Source organism: Agelaius phoeniceus, chromosome 24, assembly GCF_051311805.1.
Source record: "Agelaius phoeniceus isolate bAgePho1 chromosome 24, bAgePho1.hap1, whole genome shotgun sequence".
Taxonomy (NCBI): Eukaryota; Metazoa; Chordata; class Aves; order Passeriformes; family Icteridae; genus Agelaius; species Agelaius phoeniceus.
Window position 1 is genome coordinate 8,379,493 of NC_135288.1, and position 15,825 is coordinate 8,395,317.

The window sequence follows — 15,825 nt, forward strand, 5'->3', positions numbered from 1 at the left end:
CTCCAGCTGCAATCAATATTTATCACTCTGTGTGTGGAATTCAGCAAAATCAGCTTTTTTGGGGTGAGTAACCCTGCACAAATGAAGGGAAACATCCAGGCAGCCGTGCTGAACAACCCACCCATGGTACCACACTGCTCATTATCCCTGGAGAATCTGGGGAATTCTCCTCACCCCAAATCCAAACCAAACTTCTGCAAGGATCTTGCTGCACTTCAAAGCTGGCAATGTTTTCTAGTAAAGTTAGGAAGCAACTTTTGTAAATTAAAATGGAGAGAAGCACAAAAAATCTTTGTTTAGTGTTGGAGTTTTCCCAACCTTCATTCTGTGGAACCTCTCAATTCCAGTGCTCTGGGCTCAGCCTGTTTGACCTGTTCAGGTTGCAGCTCAGTGTTTCTGTTCCCAAATGGCTCCTTCACACCTTTTCTCACTTCACCTGTTTGAAATGAAGGCTGCAACACCCTGCTCCTGCTTTCTTGTGGAACAAGAACTCCCTTCCCTTGAGGGAACCCAGGGAAATCCTCTTTGCCAGGGTGGGTGATTCTTTGTACCAAACACTTCCAAATTGTCCAGCTGGGGTGAGCTGTTCCTGTGCCTCTGGAATAAATCCTCTGGCACAAAGCTGTGAGTAACAGAGAGCTGCAGAGATCCCTCTGCCAAGCAGCAGGGCTGTCATTTGGGCATTTCAAACGAGTCCCTGCAGGAGTACATCAAACACTCTCACTGCATTTCAGGGAGGATTTTCCCAGCACACAGCAGCTGCATCCAGGTGTCACAGCCCTTTCCCCATCCTTGTCCCCCTTCTCCTAAGGCTGTTCCCCCATTTTCCATCCACACAAGACTTTCTTGCAGGTGCAAGAAAAGAGTGACCGTGATCATTGTTATGAAAAGGGCTTAAAATCCTTCCCAGGTTTTGGGTATTTCACTTCTTTCAGTGTTGTCAAGTGGCAATTCAGGACACAGAGCTGAACTGTGCCTTTTACATTTACTTTCCACTGAAAACAACACACTCCTGGTGTTGTTATTGTACTGCACGTTGTTGTTGCTAAATGAAATATTGTTATGACCACAGAAACACCATGGACATTGAATAATGTCTTTTAAAGCAGCTCTCCTTGCTCTATGCACACTAACAGAACTCACCTGCTGCAGGCAGAAGGCCTAAATTCAGAGAAAAGTAATGTTTGTGACTGTAGTAAGGTTCTTGCCTGGGCTTTGGTAAAAGGAGGAAATTTAATCCCATTTCCTTCTCAAGGGAAATGCATGAATTGGTTTCAGACCACTCCAATGCTCACACAATTCCATCCACCAACACCAGCTCTTATGCCAAAAATATCCAGAGCAAAACATGCCCTGGCACTGATTTCATGCTTAAAACAACTCCCCTTTTCACATTCTTCCTGCAACAAGTTTTTAATCAACACTGTGAGAGGATTCTGCCTATTTCTGTCAGTTCCCAAAGCAATCTGCAGTCAGGATCATGCACAGACAGCTCCGTGCTCCTCCCACTGAGGGATTTCCATTCACTCCTCATCAATGACACTCTGCAAGGGTTAAACGAACAGAATCCCTCAATAGAAATCTGATTTCTAACTGGAGGCAAATGCTTTGGTGGGAGGAGTTGTGAATAAAGGCTGTGATGGCATTTCTTGGGCCCAAGTATTCCAAATTCTGCACCATTTTAAACCCAATGGGTGGCACCTATTAATTCTTAATTAAGCCTGGAAATTCTTGTCTGGCAATGAATGAAAAACCCAAGCTTCCTTTGATGTACAGACCAGAGGCAAGAGATGGAGTTCTGCATTTTATAAGTGCACTTTGGGCGCATTTAAGATAAAAAAAAGATCTTCAGAGCCTATGTTACACCAGCAGAAAACACCACAGCTGATCCAAACCTTGAGAAATCAACAGCCAAGCCATTCATCTTCTCATGCTACACAAAGTTCTGCACATTGTCAGAAACAATCTCTCTGCCACTTCACTGTGGAGTGTTTCTGGCAAAAACGCTGAGCTTCAAAGAGTTTCAGAGCAATTATCAAATTATTGCATTAAAATAATAATGAAGAGTCCCTGAAAGCTGCCAGGAATGCAGCCAGGAGTCTCTTGGGGAGGAGGAGGAGCAGGAGTGTCACCGTGATATTTTCTGAAAAATCCCTTCAACAGAATTTCTTCTCCTGGGAAGCTGAGAGGCCTCAGAGAAAAATGTAAATAATAATTATCTGATTGCTTCTCCTGTGTTTGCTGCTTTGGGATGTGGCTGGAGATCCTTTACCAACAGGTGCATGTTTGATTGGCTTCATTGAATTGTTTTTCATTAATGACCAATCACCATCACCTGGGTCAGACTTTGAGGAGTCAGCCATGAGTCTTTATCATTCATTCTTGTTAAACCTTCTGTCTGTATCCTTTTCGTATTCTTTAGTATAGTTTTAGTATCGTATAACATCATGCAACATAACATCATTAATATAAGAGAATAGAATATATAATATAAAATAAAATATAATATAAAATGAAATAAAATATAATATAAAAGGAAATAATATATAATATAAAATAAAAATATATAAGAGAATATAATAGAGAATAGAATATAGAATAGAGAATAAAATATATCATATCATGTTATATAACATCATCTCATATCATAATAAATCAGCCTTCTGAGAATACAGAGCCAGATTCTCCTCTCTCACCTCATCCTGGGGACCCTCACAAACCCCACAGAGGAGCTGCTGCTCCGGGAGCCGTGAGGAAGATGAGGGAGGGGAGGACGAGGAGGCACTCACCGTCCTCGTGGCCCTCGCGGTTCCTGCGCCGGTGCCGCTCGCGCCGGTGGCTGAGCACGGACTCGGTTCCTGTCTCGTTGTCCAGGCCATCCCTGCTGCTGGCAGCGTTGGGGCTGGCACAGAGCACAGGGGACGATCACTGCGTTATTCTGGCGGTGCCCTTCCCACCCAGGCAGCTCCAGCCGGGAGCAGCTCGGGGCAGAGGGTGCAGAACTGCTGAGGGTGAGCGCTGCACGCTGGCCCAGGCTGATGGGAAACCCCAGAAACACCTCAGGGGGGAAAGAGAGCCCAAAAACCACCTCCAGGGGCAAAAGAGAACCCAAAAAACACCTGAGGGTGAAAAGACAACCCAAAACCACCTGAGAGGTGAAAAGATAATAAAAACCCACCTGAGGGGTGAAAAGAGAACCCCAAAGCACCTGAGGGTGAAGCTGTTTCCCCATTTCAGAACTCCTGCCCACCCCACTCCCTGAGCACAGATGCGACGGCTGACGTGCCCACCACAGCCATGAGGATATCAAGGTTGTCCTTCAGGAAAACATCTCGGGGGACATTTTAATCCCTACCAAGGGGACATATTTTACTCCCTACCAAAATGCCAGGGGGATTTCAGTGCTGCCACACAGATTTTTTTAACATTTCTTGTTGAGTGCAGCACAGCTGGCAAAGGGAAGAGGTGACACACAGGTGGCTCAGGTCACTCTTGGCCATCCCAGCAGCTCCATCTGCTGACTCCTGCTCAGGATCCTCACTCAAACCAGCCTCCAAAATGGGATTTACACCATTGAAAAGGGTGCAAAACAAAAAAAAAAACAACCCAGCTGCCTTTTCCCCCAGTGCTGAGCCCATTAATTTGGCAATTAAATTAATGATTAAATTATTTAATAATTATTAAATTATACTATATAAACCATATAATATATTACATATATTATATATTACATTATATATAATATAATACATAACATATAATATATATTTTATAATATATAAATTTTATATCTAATTAATTATAATATTCAATATATATATTGGTTTCATCAATGGGAAAGCAAAAAATAAAGGGGGAAACAAAAGAAGTTTTATTTGGATTTCATCAGTGGTAAAGCAAAAAATGAAGGGAAAAAAACAAAGCAGGAGGACCAGCAGGGCATTGGACCCACAAACCTCGGGCCTAATTATCAGCTAATTCTCTTTTTAAACAAAGCTGGAGCTTGCAGCTGTGCCAGGCAGGTTTAGGCCAGGAAAGACAAAAGCCTGGTTTTATTTTCTGGCCAGATCAGAACACAGGAGGGCAGCACAGCCTTAGCAAGGCACTGCCAGGATTTCCCAGCATTTCTTGTCCTCTAAAAGGTTTATTTTAAAAAGACTCATAACACTGAGAGCTCTCCAAGGCAACTTCCATCCCAAAAACAAAATGGAAAAAAAGGCAAATCCAGGCCTTTTATTTCCTTCTCCAAACACAGCCTAAGAGCACAAGGCCCTGCTTTAAATCCCCCTGGTGGAAGGAGGAATTTTTTTCTGGTGGAAATTCCCTGGAAAATGAAGATATCTAAGGATCAGGAAGAGGAAATAAGAATATCAAAGCAGATATTCCCAGCCACAGCTGGCGCTGGCAGCCTCTGGATAGCCATGGAATTGGAATTATTATGGAATCAGAATTATTATTCCTGGTGGAAATTCTCCCTGCTGCCAGCAGCCTTCAGCTGGCTCTGCAGCCTCCCTAATTACACAGAACACACTAATCACTGCAAAAAGCATTTTGGGCTCCCTCCCTACTTAACTCATCCACAGCAGGCTGGAAAATGAGATATTTTGGATAAATATTTCACTCTTAACAATGACAGGGGGTTTTCAGTCACATCTCCCTTTTAACTCCTCAATATTTGATTTTTATGCTCACAACAACAAACAGCTGGCTTGGAGCAGGAAGGAAAATGAGGGTGAGAAATAGATGGGAATGAGAATTTGATAAATCAATTTGCTAAATGAGAATCTGATGAATAAATTGGGGCTTACTGGAAGGAGGGGGGCCGGGAGTCTCCGATGCCTCCTGTCCTCTCCAGGGCTGGGGGCAGCTCCACGTGGCTCTCGGTGCATTGGGAGCCTGTGTCAGAGTGGGAGCTCTCAGCCAGGACCAGCTGCCAACAGAAAAAAACCACAGAATTACACAAAATTACATCCTCAAAATCCCACCAGCTTCTCCAAGTGTACAGCCAAACTTCCAGGATCTGAAGGGAAGTGCAGGGATTCCTGCCAAACCGGCAGAAAATCAGGTTAAATTCGGGTTAAATTCAGGTTCCACGTGAAAACACCAGCCTGGATGGGCACAGAATTCCTGCAAGCACCAGGAATTCTTCTGCCAAGTACTTGGGAATTATCCTAAATCCCATATCTCAAATCTCATTTGGCTAAAATTGATTAATTTATCAGCAGCAAAAGTACAATATTGAAACTCCCACTGAGGAACAGCAGCAGCTCTTGGTGTTTCTCTGAGCTCAGGGAGAGCCTTGTGAGGGATTGATCCCAAGTGATGCCTCAGGTTTTGGATTTTCTATTTTTCACATTCTGTGCTGCTTTAGTGGGTGGGTCTGGGCTTCACATTATGGGATGGTGAGCTCTGTGCACAGAGCAGGGAGACAAAACAATTCCTGCTCCAGCTGGGGACCAAGGACAAATGATCCAAATCTCAGCCCAGGAGCACAAACACCGTGGGCTGGAGAGAGAAAAACAAGGATGGGACTGCAGGGGCTAAAGCTGGAATGGGACAATTCACTCCAAGATGCAAATGGACTAAAACTTATTATTTTGTGACCCATCATCCATTTTTTGGGTTCATTTTGGGACCATTTTGGGTTCATCTCAGGTGCAGCCCTGGCTGAGCTCTTGTGCTGCCCAAGGTGGATCCATTGAGGAGAAACTTCATAAATCCCTGCTTTATTCTTTAACTCTGCTCTAGCTCAGCCTTCCCAAGGCATCCCAGTGACTAAAGAAATACCCAAAAGAGCCGTTTATATTTTTGACAGCAACTTCCCAACAGCCACATTCATCTTTGAGCTGGAAATAATTTTCCCATCAAGTCAGAGGCAGCTCAAATCCCAAGTCAAAGCTTCAGAGCTGTGCCCCATTATCCACACAAGGCTGTTCCCAAAGGAGCAATTGCAGAAAAGGAATTGCAAAAAAATTCCTGTGCTCCACCAGGAATTCCCTCAAAGGCACCAGGACTCCCCAGCTCTGCTAAAACCTCATCAGCAAAAGGATTTTTATTTGAGCAAGGAAAAATTGTCTGTGCTGAGATGAGGCTTGGGATGAGTGAGGGTTTATATAAAGTGTGAAGAGACTGGCCCTGAAATCAGCTCATTTCATCCAAGATTCTGCTCCTGGGGATTTTTATTCCCTGCTTCAGCTCTGAGCATTTTTATTTTTTCATTTCCCAGCCCTGAAGCTCCTGTGCTGCCCTTGTCAAATGGTTCTGCCCCACCACGGAGTTCATTATAATTGCAAATAGAGGCTGGAAAAAGCTGATGTACAAACAGGACAAGAATTATCTGCTGGCACCCAGATAACGGGGAGGAAAAAGCAGGGAAAACCTCCCAGAACGCAGTGACATCACTGCCAGCCAATGGGGAACTGCACATTCCCAGCAGCCAGGCAAGGAATTGTTCCCAGATGGTGCAAATCCTTCCTAAGAAACAGCGATAACAGAGCTGGCAGCAGCCACAAACCAATTCCTGCCACACTCCCAGCTTCCACCATTCCACTTTTCCCCCAAAGAACAGAAAAATATTTATTGTAAAAAAATATTTTCTTCCACTTTTTTTTTTTTCAAATTGCCCAGTTAAGGCCCAAAAATAAAAAGGCAAAAAGCAAAACTGCATTAAGAATTTCATTCAGGTAAGCAGTCCCAGAAAACTCCAAACAAATGATTCTCAGAGAAAAATTATATTTTGTGTTGTATGTTACAAAAACAGGACAATATCAGCTATTTCTGGCAGAAGATGTGTTTGTGTAAATGCATTTACTGTAGTTAATTAAGAATTCTGACACACAATTAATGATAGCCTCTGTATTGTCAAAAAAACTAAAGATCAACCAGTTTAAAAGAAAAAAAAAAGGATTTTTAAAGGAATTAAAAGAATTCCTTGCAAACGAACCTAGGAAAAAGCAGCTCTGTCCCAAATTATTTCATACTTAAAAAACACCACCACCACAACAACACCAGCAAAAAAAAAAAAAAACAAAACCAAAAACACACAAGAAAAAAACAAAAATGGAAAAAACAAACCCAGGCTGAAATCAAAGGAAGGAGATCTGAGCTGTGGAGGAGGAAAACAAGCAGGACACAGGAGGGAAGGGAGGAAGTTGAAATAGCTAATTAGCAGCAGGGACTTTAATTCACCACTAATCCAGACCTGCAGATCCTCCCTGGAAGATTTTCCCCTATGGAAATCAGTCCTGCAGATGACACCCAGATCAAAGTTCCCACCTCTGACAAATAGAAGGATTCAAATGGCATTAAAAAAGATGAAAATCTCACATTTCCCCACGTCAGCCCTGGTGGAAACTTCAAAGTAGCCACAGGCTCAGTCAGGAGGGAGAGGTGGGGGGAAGAGGAGGCTCAGCTGTGCTGGGTACACTGAATTTTCCCATTTTTACATTTAGTGCTGAGGCTGTGAAACTCACTGCAGTCACTTCCAGGAGCACAGCAATCTCAATTTTCCCATTTTTACACATGCGCTGGGGCTGTGTACATTGAATTTTTTCTACACGTGTGCTGGGGCTGTGAAACATGCTGCAGTGATTTCCAGGAGCACAAAATCCTCACAGATGGGTTTGTGCAAGAATCCCAACTGTCTCCCAGCAGCTGACACACATTTAATAGCACTGGGGACAAAAAAAGCTCAGGCCCATTAAAAAAAAAAAAAAAACAAACAAACCAAAAACAGATAAGTAAATAACCCTGGCTGAAACACAAAAAAAAAGAGTGTGTGTACATATATAATTATATATTTATATATAATATACTAATTTTATCTATATATAATTATATTTTTATATTTATTAATACAATATATAATATATTCTATATTAAATAATTTGTATTGTATTTTCTGTATCATAATATATTAAAAGATATAAAAGAACATATTGAAAGTTTATATGTTTTATACATATATTTTATATATTATATATAATTATATTATATATAATTAATATTATATCTCTATATATTTATAGTTTATATGTTTAATATAAAATTATATTTATATATAAAATTATAAGATTTATTTTTATATCTTTATAATATATTTTATATTTTCTATATTTTGTATTATTTTATATATTTTTATATATCATATATAAAAACATAATATATATAAATTATATATATATGTATATATTGATATACATATATATATATTTGATATATATACATATAATATATATAAAAATTACATATATATATATAAAAAATATGTTTCTAAAAGGTAAAGACCCAAGTTTGCCATCCCTGGAAGATTTGTGTGCAATTATGTGTTAAGTCCCAGTGAATGGGATATTAAAGAATTCGAAAGGGAACAATTAACTTCCAGTGAGATTTACATAAAACTCCTGCAGTAATTAGCAGCAAATAGAGGCAGATAAGCCCTGCAATTTTATGGGTGTTAGTGTGGAAAAGGCAATTTGCAATTCATCAGGCAGGTCAGACCCAGATGTTTCAGCTGATTGCTGAGCAGAAACCCTTGTCAACATCATCTGCAAAAGGAGCTCACAAAATGCACTAAACCAGGAGAAATTTGGAAGCAGCTGATGGCTGAGAAGGCAGGAAAAAAACAAGTTCTGAAGGAATAAATCCAACCCAACTTCCTCCAATCTTTGCTGCCTCTGCAGGACTGGGGAGGTTTATAATCCATCCTGAAATACGGGTGGGTTTATAACTCATCCTGAGCAGCATGAAAAAATTCAGTCTAGCACACAAAAAATGCCCCATTAAGGAAAATAATAGTATTACATATATATATATATATATGTATATATTTATATGTATATATATTTTAATATTTATATGTATATATTTATAAATATATATTTTTATAAATATATCTACTATATAAATATAATAGATCTAATACATTTATATAATATATATTTATATAAAAATATATTATATATTTTATATGGTCTAAATAATAATAATAATAATAATAATAATAATAATAATAATAATAATAATAATAATAATAATAATAAACAACCCCAAAATAATAAATCCCTATTTTATTCTTTAACTCTGTCCAGCCCCTGTTCTAGGGCAGCTTTCACAAGGGATATTGGTGACCAGCAAAGGACACAAGGCACCAGTGCTGCTCCCAGGCCATGGCAGCACAAATCCCAGCTCCATTTCCTACTCTGCTTCATCTGCAGCTTTTGGGACTCTCTTTTCTGCTCGTTAATCACACATGAAATCCCTTTTTGTCCCATCCCTTGCCACCCTGGCAGAGCCCCACGCTCTGTGATCCTTGCACTGGAGACAAAAGCAGCAGCAGCAGAGCTCAGGGGCATCCTGGAGCACTGATCCCCATCCCAAATCCAGTTCCCAGGGCACAATCTCATTAAGAAAGGAAGAAATTGGTGAAATTAATAAATTGGTGCTGCCTGCAGCCCGATCATCACCTCTCAAACATTTTGTGTTTAAACATCAGTTTGATTCTCTAATTCCAATGGTTTTATTCCTTTGACAATCAATTTGCTCATCGAGGGAATCTTTTCTTCTTGGTGACAAGCGGCGCAATCTAAAGCACTGCTCAGCTTTAGACTGGAATTGGACCAGAAATGCAGCTTTAAATCAAAATAACTGCTTCAAAACACTCCTCCATGCCCAAAACAAGGCCTTGGACTGGAGACAAAAGCAGCAGCAGCAGAGCTCAGAGGCATCCTGAGAGCAGCAAACTCAGCAGTTCTGAGCCCTGCAGCCAAACCCAACCCCTGAGCGCAGCCAGGGAACACCAGGATGTCCCTCCTGCGGCAGGGATCCCCATCCCAAATCCCATTCCCACCTAAGAACGGGCACAACCTCATAAAGAAAGGAAGAAATTGGGGAAATTAATAAATTGGTGCTGCCTGCAGATGGATCCTCAGCTCTCATTCTCTGTTTCAACATGAGTTTGATTCTCTCATGTCAATGGTTTTATTCCTTGGAATGAAATTATTCCAATTTGCTCACCCAGGGAACCTTCCCTTTTTCCTGGAGACAAGTGGTGCTTGTTCCTTTTTCTGAGACTGTCCAGCTTTAGATTGGAATTGGATCAGAAACGCAGCTTTAAATCAAAATAAAGCTTTCAAGCACTCCTCCATGCCCCAGGCAAGGCATTCTGATGCTGCTGGGAGGAAATGCATGGCTGAGCTCTTGGAAAAGGCCCCTTGGTTATCAGTCACCTACTGCTGCTTGGGCTAAAGGTTGGAGCAAAAGGGTAAAAAAACAGGTAGGGAGGTCCTAAAAAAAAGGGCGAAAAAAAACTTTTCCTTCTGAACACAATTCCCAGCTACTTTTGGACAGCACAGACTGAAAATCCCAATTTTTAAGACCTCAATTAATACAAAATCTACTGAGTGCTTAACACACATTTGGGTGTGTGTGGGAGGACTGATTTTAAACTCAGCTTTACAAAGCCATGTGTTTTGCTTGCCTAACACTAAAAACCTGTTGGGACTACCCAGCTGCCAGAATCTGAGTGCCCTAAAATAAAAATCAATCAGTAGAGCAGGAAGAAGTGGCTGGAGCTGTGTGATCCAGCATTTCCCAGCAGGGCTGATCCACAAGGAATCTTTGCTCAAGAAGCATCTCCCAGTCAAAGCCAGTCTGAAAAACACACTGCACTTCTCCTTGCATGCAGGAAACAGCAGGCAATCAATTCTGCATTTGATTTTTTGTGTTATTTCCATGTAATCCTGCCTGCAAGAAGCCAGGCTGGGAAAGGTCAAGCTGCTCAGCAGGCAGCAAATGTCCTTATTCTGTATAACTTCAATGTCTGGGCTGCTAAAATATTTTAAGGGATAAAATAGTTAAAATATTCAAATAAATAGTTAAAATACAAAAATAAATAGTTAAAATACAAAAATAAATGGTTAAAATATTAAAAAATAGTTAAAATATAAAAATTACTCAATTTTTAAAAAATAGTTAAAATACTTAAAAAATAGTTTAAATATTTTAAAAATAGTTAAAATATAAAAATAATAGTTAAACCATAAAAATAATAGTTAAAATGTTAAAATAATAGTTTAGTTACAATATAAAAATAGTTAAAATATTAAAATAATAGTTTAGTTAAAATATAAAAATAATAAATAAATATAAAAATAACAGTTAAATATAAAAATTGTTAAAATATAAAAAATTTGTAAGAAGTGTAAGTTGCAAGATCTTCAACTCCTAAAATCAGCACAGGAATGAAAGAGCTGCTCATTCCACCTGATAATTCCACTTTTGTTCCGATTGTTCAGTTGGAAAAAACTCCTATAAACCTACTTTACTATTATTTCCTTGTGTTCCTTCATCCCAGCAAAAACAGTAAATCAGCTTCCAGTATCGAACACAGATTTCCACAGACAAAATCCAACATACCCAGGACACCACTCTTCCATTGAAGCAGGGCAGCTTTGCATTGTCATCTGAGATCTCTTCCTTCACCACCCTGGAAAACAAAATAAAACAACAAAAGGAAGAAAATCAGGAATTTGAAATCACATCAGATCAGAAGGGACAATGGTTTTCTCCAATTGTTCAGGAAAAATGCAATTTATTCATTAAAATGTTGGTGCCAGCAGGTGCTCTGCGTTTAAAGAATGAGAGACTCTGAGAATAGAGGAAATAAATCAAAATAAAGGGTAGAACAACGTTCCAGACAACCACCCCAAACTGGGAGGCACTAAAATAATTTCAAGAATTTCCCATTTTGGAGTCTCCCCAGAGCCTTGAAATGTCTGATGGGGACTAAAATCCCCCTGTGCTGTGTCAGAGATCACACATTTGTAGCAAAACCAGATTTTTGGCCTCAAATTCACTGCAGAACAGGGCCAGATTTGCTTTCGACAATCTGAAGCCTGAAGTCTCATCAAAATCTGTGGATCCACAAGCACATTTTCCTTTATTTATGTTTTTGTCTTGTTGCTGGGTGAAGAAAAACCACAATAACCACAAAGCAACTCACTGGGATAAAACAGTGGCGTGTTCAGGGGGGTGGTTAGAAGGGAGAAAAGAGCAAATTGATTTTTTTTTAAATAAAAATAAATAACTCCACCACTAATCCACTAATGCCTGTATTCCCACACATTTTAAGGAATAAACTTTTTTTTTTTTCCTCCACATTTATTTGCATTGTTAATGACTGGCAGGGCAATATTAGGCAATTTCACCCCCCATTTTTTTTTTCTATTATTGGAAAGAAAAACATTGTAAAATATTCACTTAATTCCTAAACCATCTGTCCTCCCTTCATCTTTTGGCAGCAGGAATCAGATCATATGATCCCATTCTTGCTTTTAGTCATTTATCCTCAGACTCCAAGGAGCAAACTCCACTAAAAGCAGAAATTCAGGGCTTTAAAAACCCCTAAGAATGCAGAGAAGCTCTCAGACCTGTAATTCTGGAGCTGCAAACCCAGGATTTCAACACCTGGATCTCCATGGACAGACTGGAATTTTGTGTGTTCCCACAGGGAACACTCACTCAGCACAGCTCCAGTGCTGGATCAGCAGAGAAAGGTGCTGCAAGAATTTTATCTGCATGTCTGAAAGGGCAGGATCTGCAGGAAATGACACTCAGGGCATCCCAGAAATCCCAGGTGAGAATTTCTGCACCCAGGAAAAGTCATACACAGAATTTCTGTTCCCAGCAAAAAATATAAACAGAATTTCTGCACCCAACAAAAATCACACCCAGGATATCTACACCCAGCAAAAATCACACACAGAATTTCTGCACCCATAAAAACCATATACAAAATTTCTCCCATATACATATATAATTTCTTTTAATATAATATATATCATAAATATAGATCATAAAATAATAAATCAGCCTTCTTAAACATGGAGTCAAGATTCTCATCTCTTCCCAAAACAGCATGACAAGGAAAAAAGGTGATTTCTCCCAAAAACTTCCTGAGGTGAAGAATATTCCAACTCAAAACAGCACGGAAAGGGAAAAAAAAGTGATTTTCCTCAGAGACCTCATCCTGAGGTGAAAAAAAATTCCAACTCAAAACAGTGTAACAAGGACAAAAGGTGATTTCTCCCTAAAATCTCTTCCTGAGGTAAAGAATATTCCAGTCCAAAACAGCGTGGAGGGGAAAAAAAGTGATTTCTCCCAGAAACCTCATCCTGAGGTGAAGAATATTCCAACCCAAACCAGTATAAGAGGACAAAAAAGTGATTTTTCTTAGAGACCTCTTCCTGAGGTGAAGAATATTCCAATCCAAAACAGCACGGCAAGGAAAAAAAAGTGATTTATCCCAGACCTCATCCTGAGGTGAAGAATATTGGCACTGGATGTGGTCCACCCTGGAGATAAATCCCCAGAGCTCTCAACCTGATTGTTAATGGACACCGTGTTTGAAAATAAGACCAAAGAGCATCTGATAGCAAGGCCCAGAGAGGGAGACGTTTATCCCCTGTCAGAAAAAGGGGTTTTTATTTCCCAGGTCACGTCCTGCCTGTTGGCAGCCCTGCTCCAGCACACACAACCTCCCGTTTAACTGGGGCTGGGCACAGCAAACAAACACCTGGCCACAAAGTTGGAGCAAAAATGACATTTCCAGGTCACAGCAGCTCTGCCTGCCCTGCTCCCGCATCCAGGTTTGCCCCATGGAAAAGGAGTGCCCAGCACACCAAAAAATCAGAGATTTTTCTCCAATATTCACAGGCAATATTCAATATTCTTCATAGACTTGTACTGTCTCCCTCTTTACCACAGAAACATCTCCATGCACAAAACATCTTTTAATTCATCCCTCAAATGCATCTACCAGGTGGAAGGAAGGTAAAAGAACAGAGGGAGAAGAAAATAAAACACCTGGCCACAAAGTCTGAACAAAGCTCTGCCTGCCCTGCTCCCACCTCCAGGTTTGCCCCTTGGAAAAAGAGAGCACAGCACACCAAAAATTTAGAGATTTTTCTTCAATATTCACATAAAATATTCAATATTCTTCACAGACTTGTGGCATCTCCCTCTTTGCTGCAATCCTGAAAAATCTCCTTGCACAAAAAGCTTTTAATTCATCCCTCAAATGCATCTACCAGGTGCAATGAAGGTAAAATAACATAGCCAAGGTCACATCAGAGACAAATCATGAAAAATACCCCACTCTTCACCCAAACACCAGCAAAGCCCCCACATCCATGAATATCTGCACAAAAACAAACAAAACCAAAAAACCCAAAAACCCAAACAAAAAACCCCAAAAAAACGAAAAAACAACCACCAAAAAAACCAACCAACCAAACAAAACCAAAAACAAACCCACAACAAAAACAAACAAAAAACTACAAACCAAAAAGGGGGTGCGGAAATGTGGGGCAGGGGAGGAGGGAGCAGCTCCAGCAGCTCACATCCTCTGCTTTATTTGACTTTGAGGAGATTTCAGCACTAATTAGCAAATTAAACAATCACTGCTGGGAGCAGCCCCTCCTTGCTGTGGCTTCCTGGAATTGTGCGGATGCTCTGGCTCTCCCTGCACAATTTGGGATTTGTGCCTTTCCCAAACCTCTCACCTCACCTCAGCATCCTGAATTTTTCTTTTTTTCCAGACAGGATTTCAGCCTGAAAATCAAGGATTGTTGAGGCTCAGCCTCCCCCTCCTATATAATTTTCTTTTTCTCATATACAGTTTTCTTTTTCTTATATATATAATTTCTTTTTTCTCATGCATCATTTTCTTTCTGCCAAGAAGAATTCCTGATTCCACACAAACTGGGATGCACCTGATGGCACCTGAACCCGACAAACCTATAATGGCTCTGATTCATCAGCACTGAGTTAATTGGTAATTAAACAATGAGTTTGATAATGCTGCACTCTCATCGTGCATGCCTGGCACAGGCTGCATTCTCCACAATTAGCTTGGTGATTTTTCATTGCACTTGGAAAAAGAAATATTTTATTTTAATAATAAAATTCTCCTTTCCTCCAGCACCACAAAGATAGGAAATGCAGGGTTGATTTTTCATTCCACTTGGAAAAATGAGGTTCTGCCTGCAATTATCAGTATTTATATTCATGTATTTATGTAGTTAATTCATGGATTTATAGCCCAGTTATCCTCTGCCACATCTGATCTCCAGCACCACACTCATTGCCCACAGGATTGACTCTTCCCTGGTTTTTCCACCCCACCTTTATTCCTGCAGGGATATTTGGCATGCCAGGGATAATTCCAAATATTTTTGGCATGTCAGGGATAATTAATTCATCACCTTCCAGGGATGCTGTAGAGGTTTTGGCACCTTGGTCCTGCACCAAAGCTCAAATTAAGCTAAGTTTAAGCATATGAATGATACAAGAATTATTGTGTTCTTTAAGCAGAGGATCAGCCCAAATCTGCACTGATTTTAAACATAAAGCTTCACTTTTTCTGGTTATTCAAGGATAATTCAATTTACCGAGGCTCTGCCCTGTAGCACAGTGCTGCGTCACCTCGAGCTGGGACATTGCACTGCTGGAAAAGTGCAGAACAGCCCTGCTGAAAAGTTCCTTGGAATTTTCTGAAGTTTAAAGACAGAATTTGGAGCAGCAGAAAACCTCCTTACTTGGTGAGGGAAGCCAGGAATTCTGCTCAGGAACACAAATCCAAAATGAGTCCCAAAAAGAGGGAGGGAAGCACAGAGAAACTTTAGCCACCCTCCCAATGCAGGAGGAAATTCTCCTTTCCTCTGAAAATAAAGTCATGTGCTGAATTTACAGGGATAAACACTGGAATAAAATGGGATTTTCAGCAGAAAACCTCCTTGCTTGGAGAGGGGTTTAGGAACACAAATC

General features: G+C 40.3%; 1 protein-coding gene across 4 annotated transcripts in view; it reads right to left on the reverse strand.

Moving 5' to 3' along the window:
- DVL1 (dishevelled segment polarity protein 1) overlaps window positions 1-15,825 on the reverse strand; it is a 49,263-nt gene that overhangs the window by 24,128 nt on the left and 9,310 nt on the right. For all 4 annotated transcript variants that reach the window (XM_054647813.2, XM_054647814.2, XM_077190305.1 and 1 more), the window contains exons 2-4: window positions 11,416-11,485; window positions 4,809-4,930; window positions 2,790-2,902 (exon numbers count right to left, since the gene is read on the reverse strand). In XM_054647813.2, the coding sequence (XP_054503788.2) occupies window positions 2,790-2,902; window positions 4,809-4,930; window positions 11,416-11,485 (305 nt within the window). The remainder of the gene's footprint in view (window positions 1-2,789; window positions 2,903-4,808; window positions 4,931-11,415; window positions 11,486-15,825) is intronic.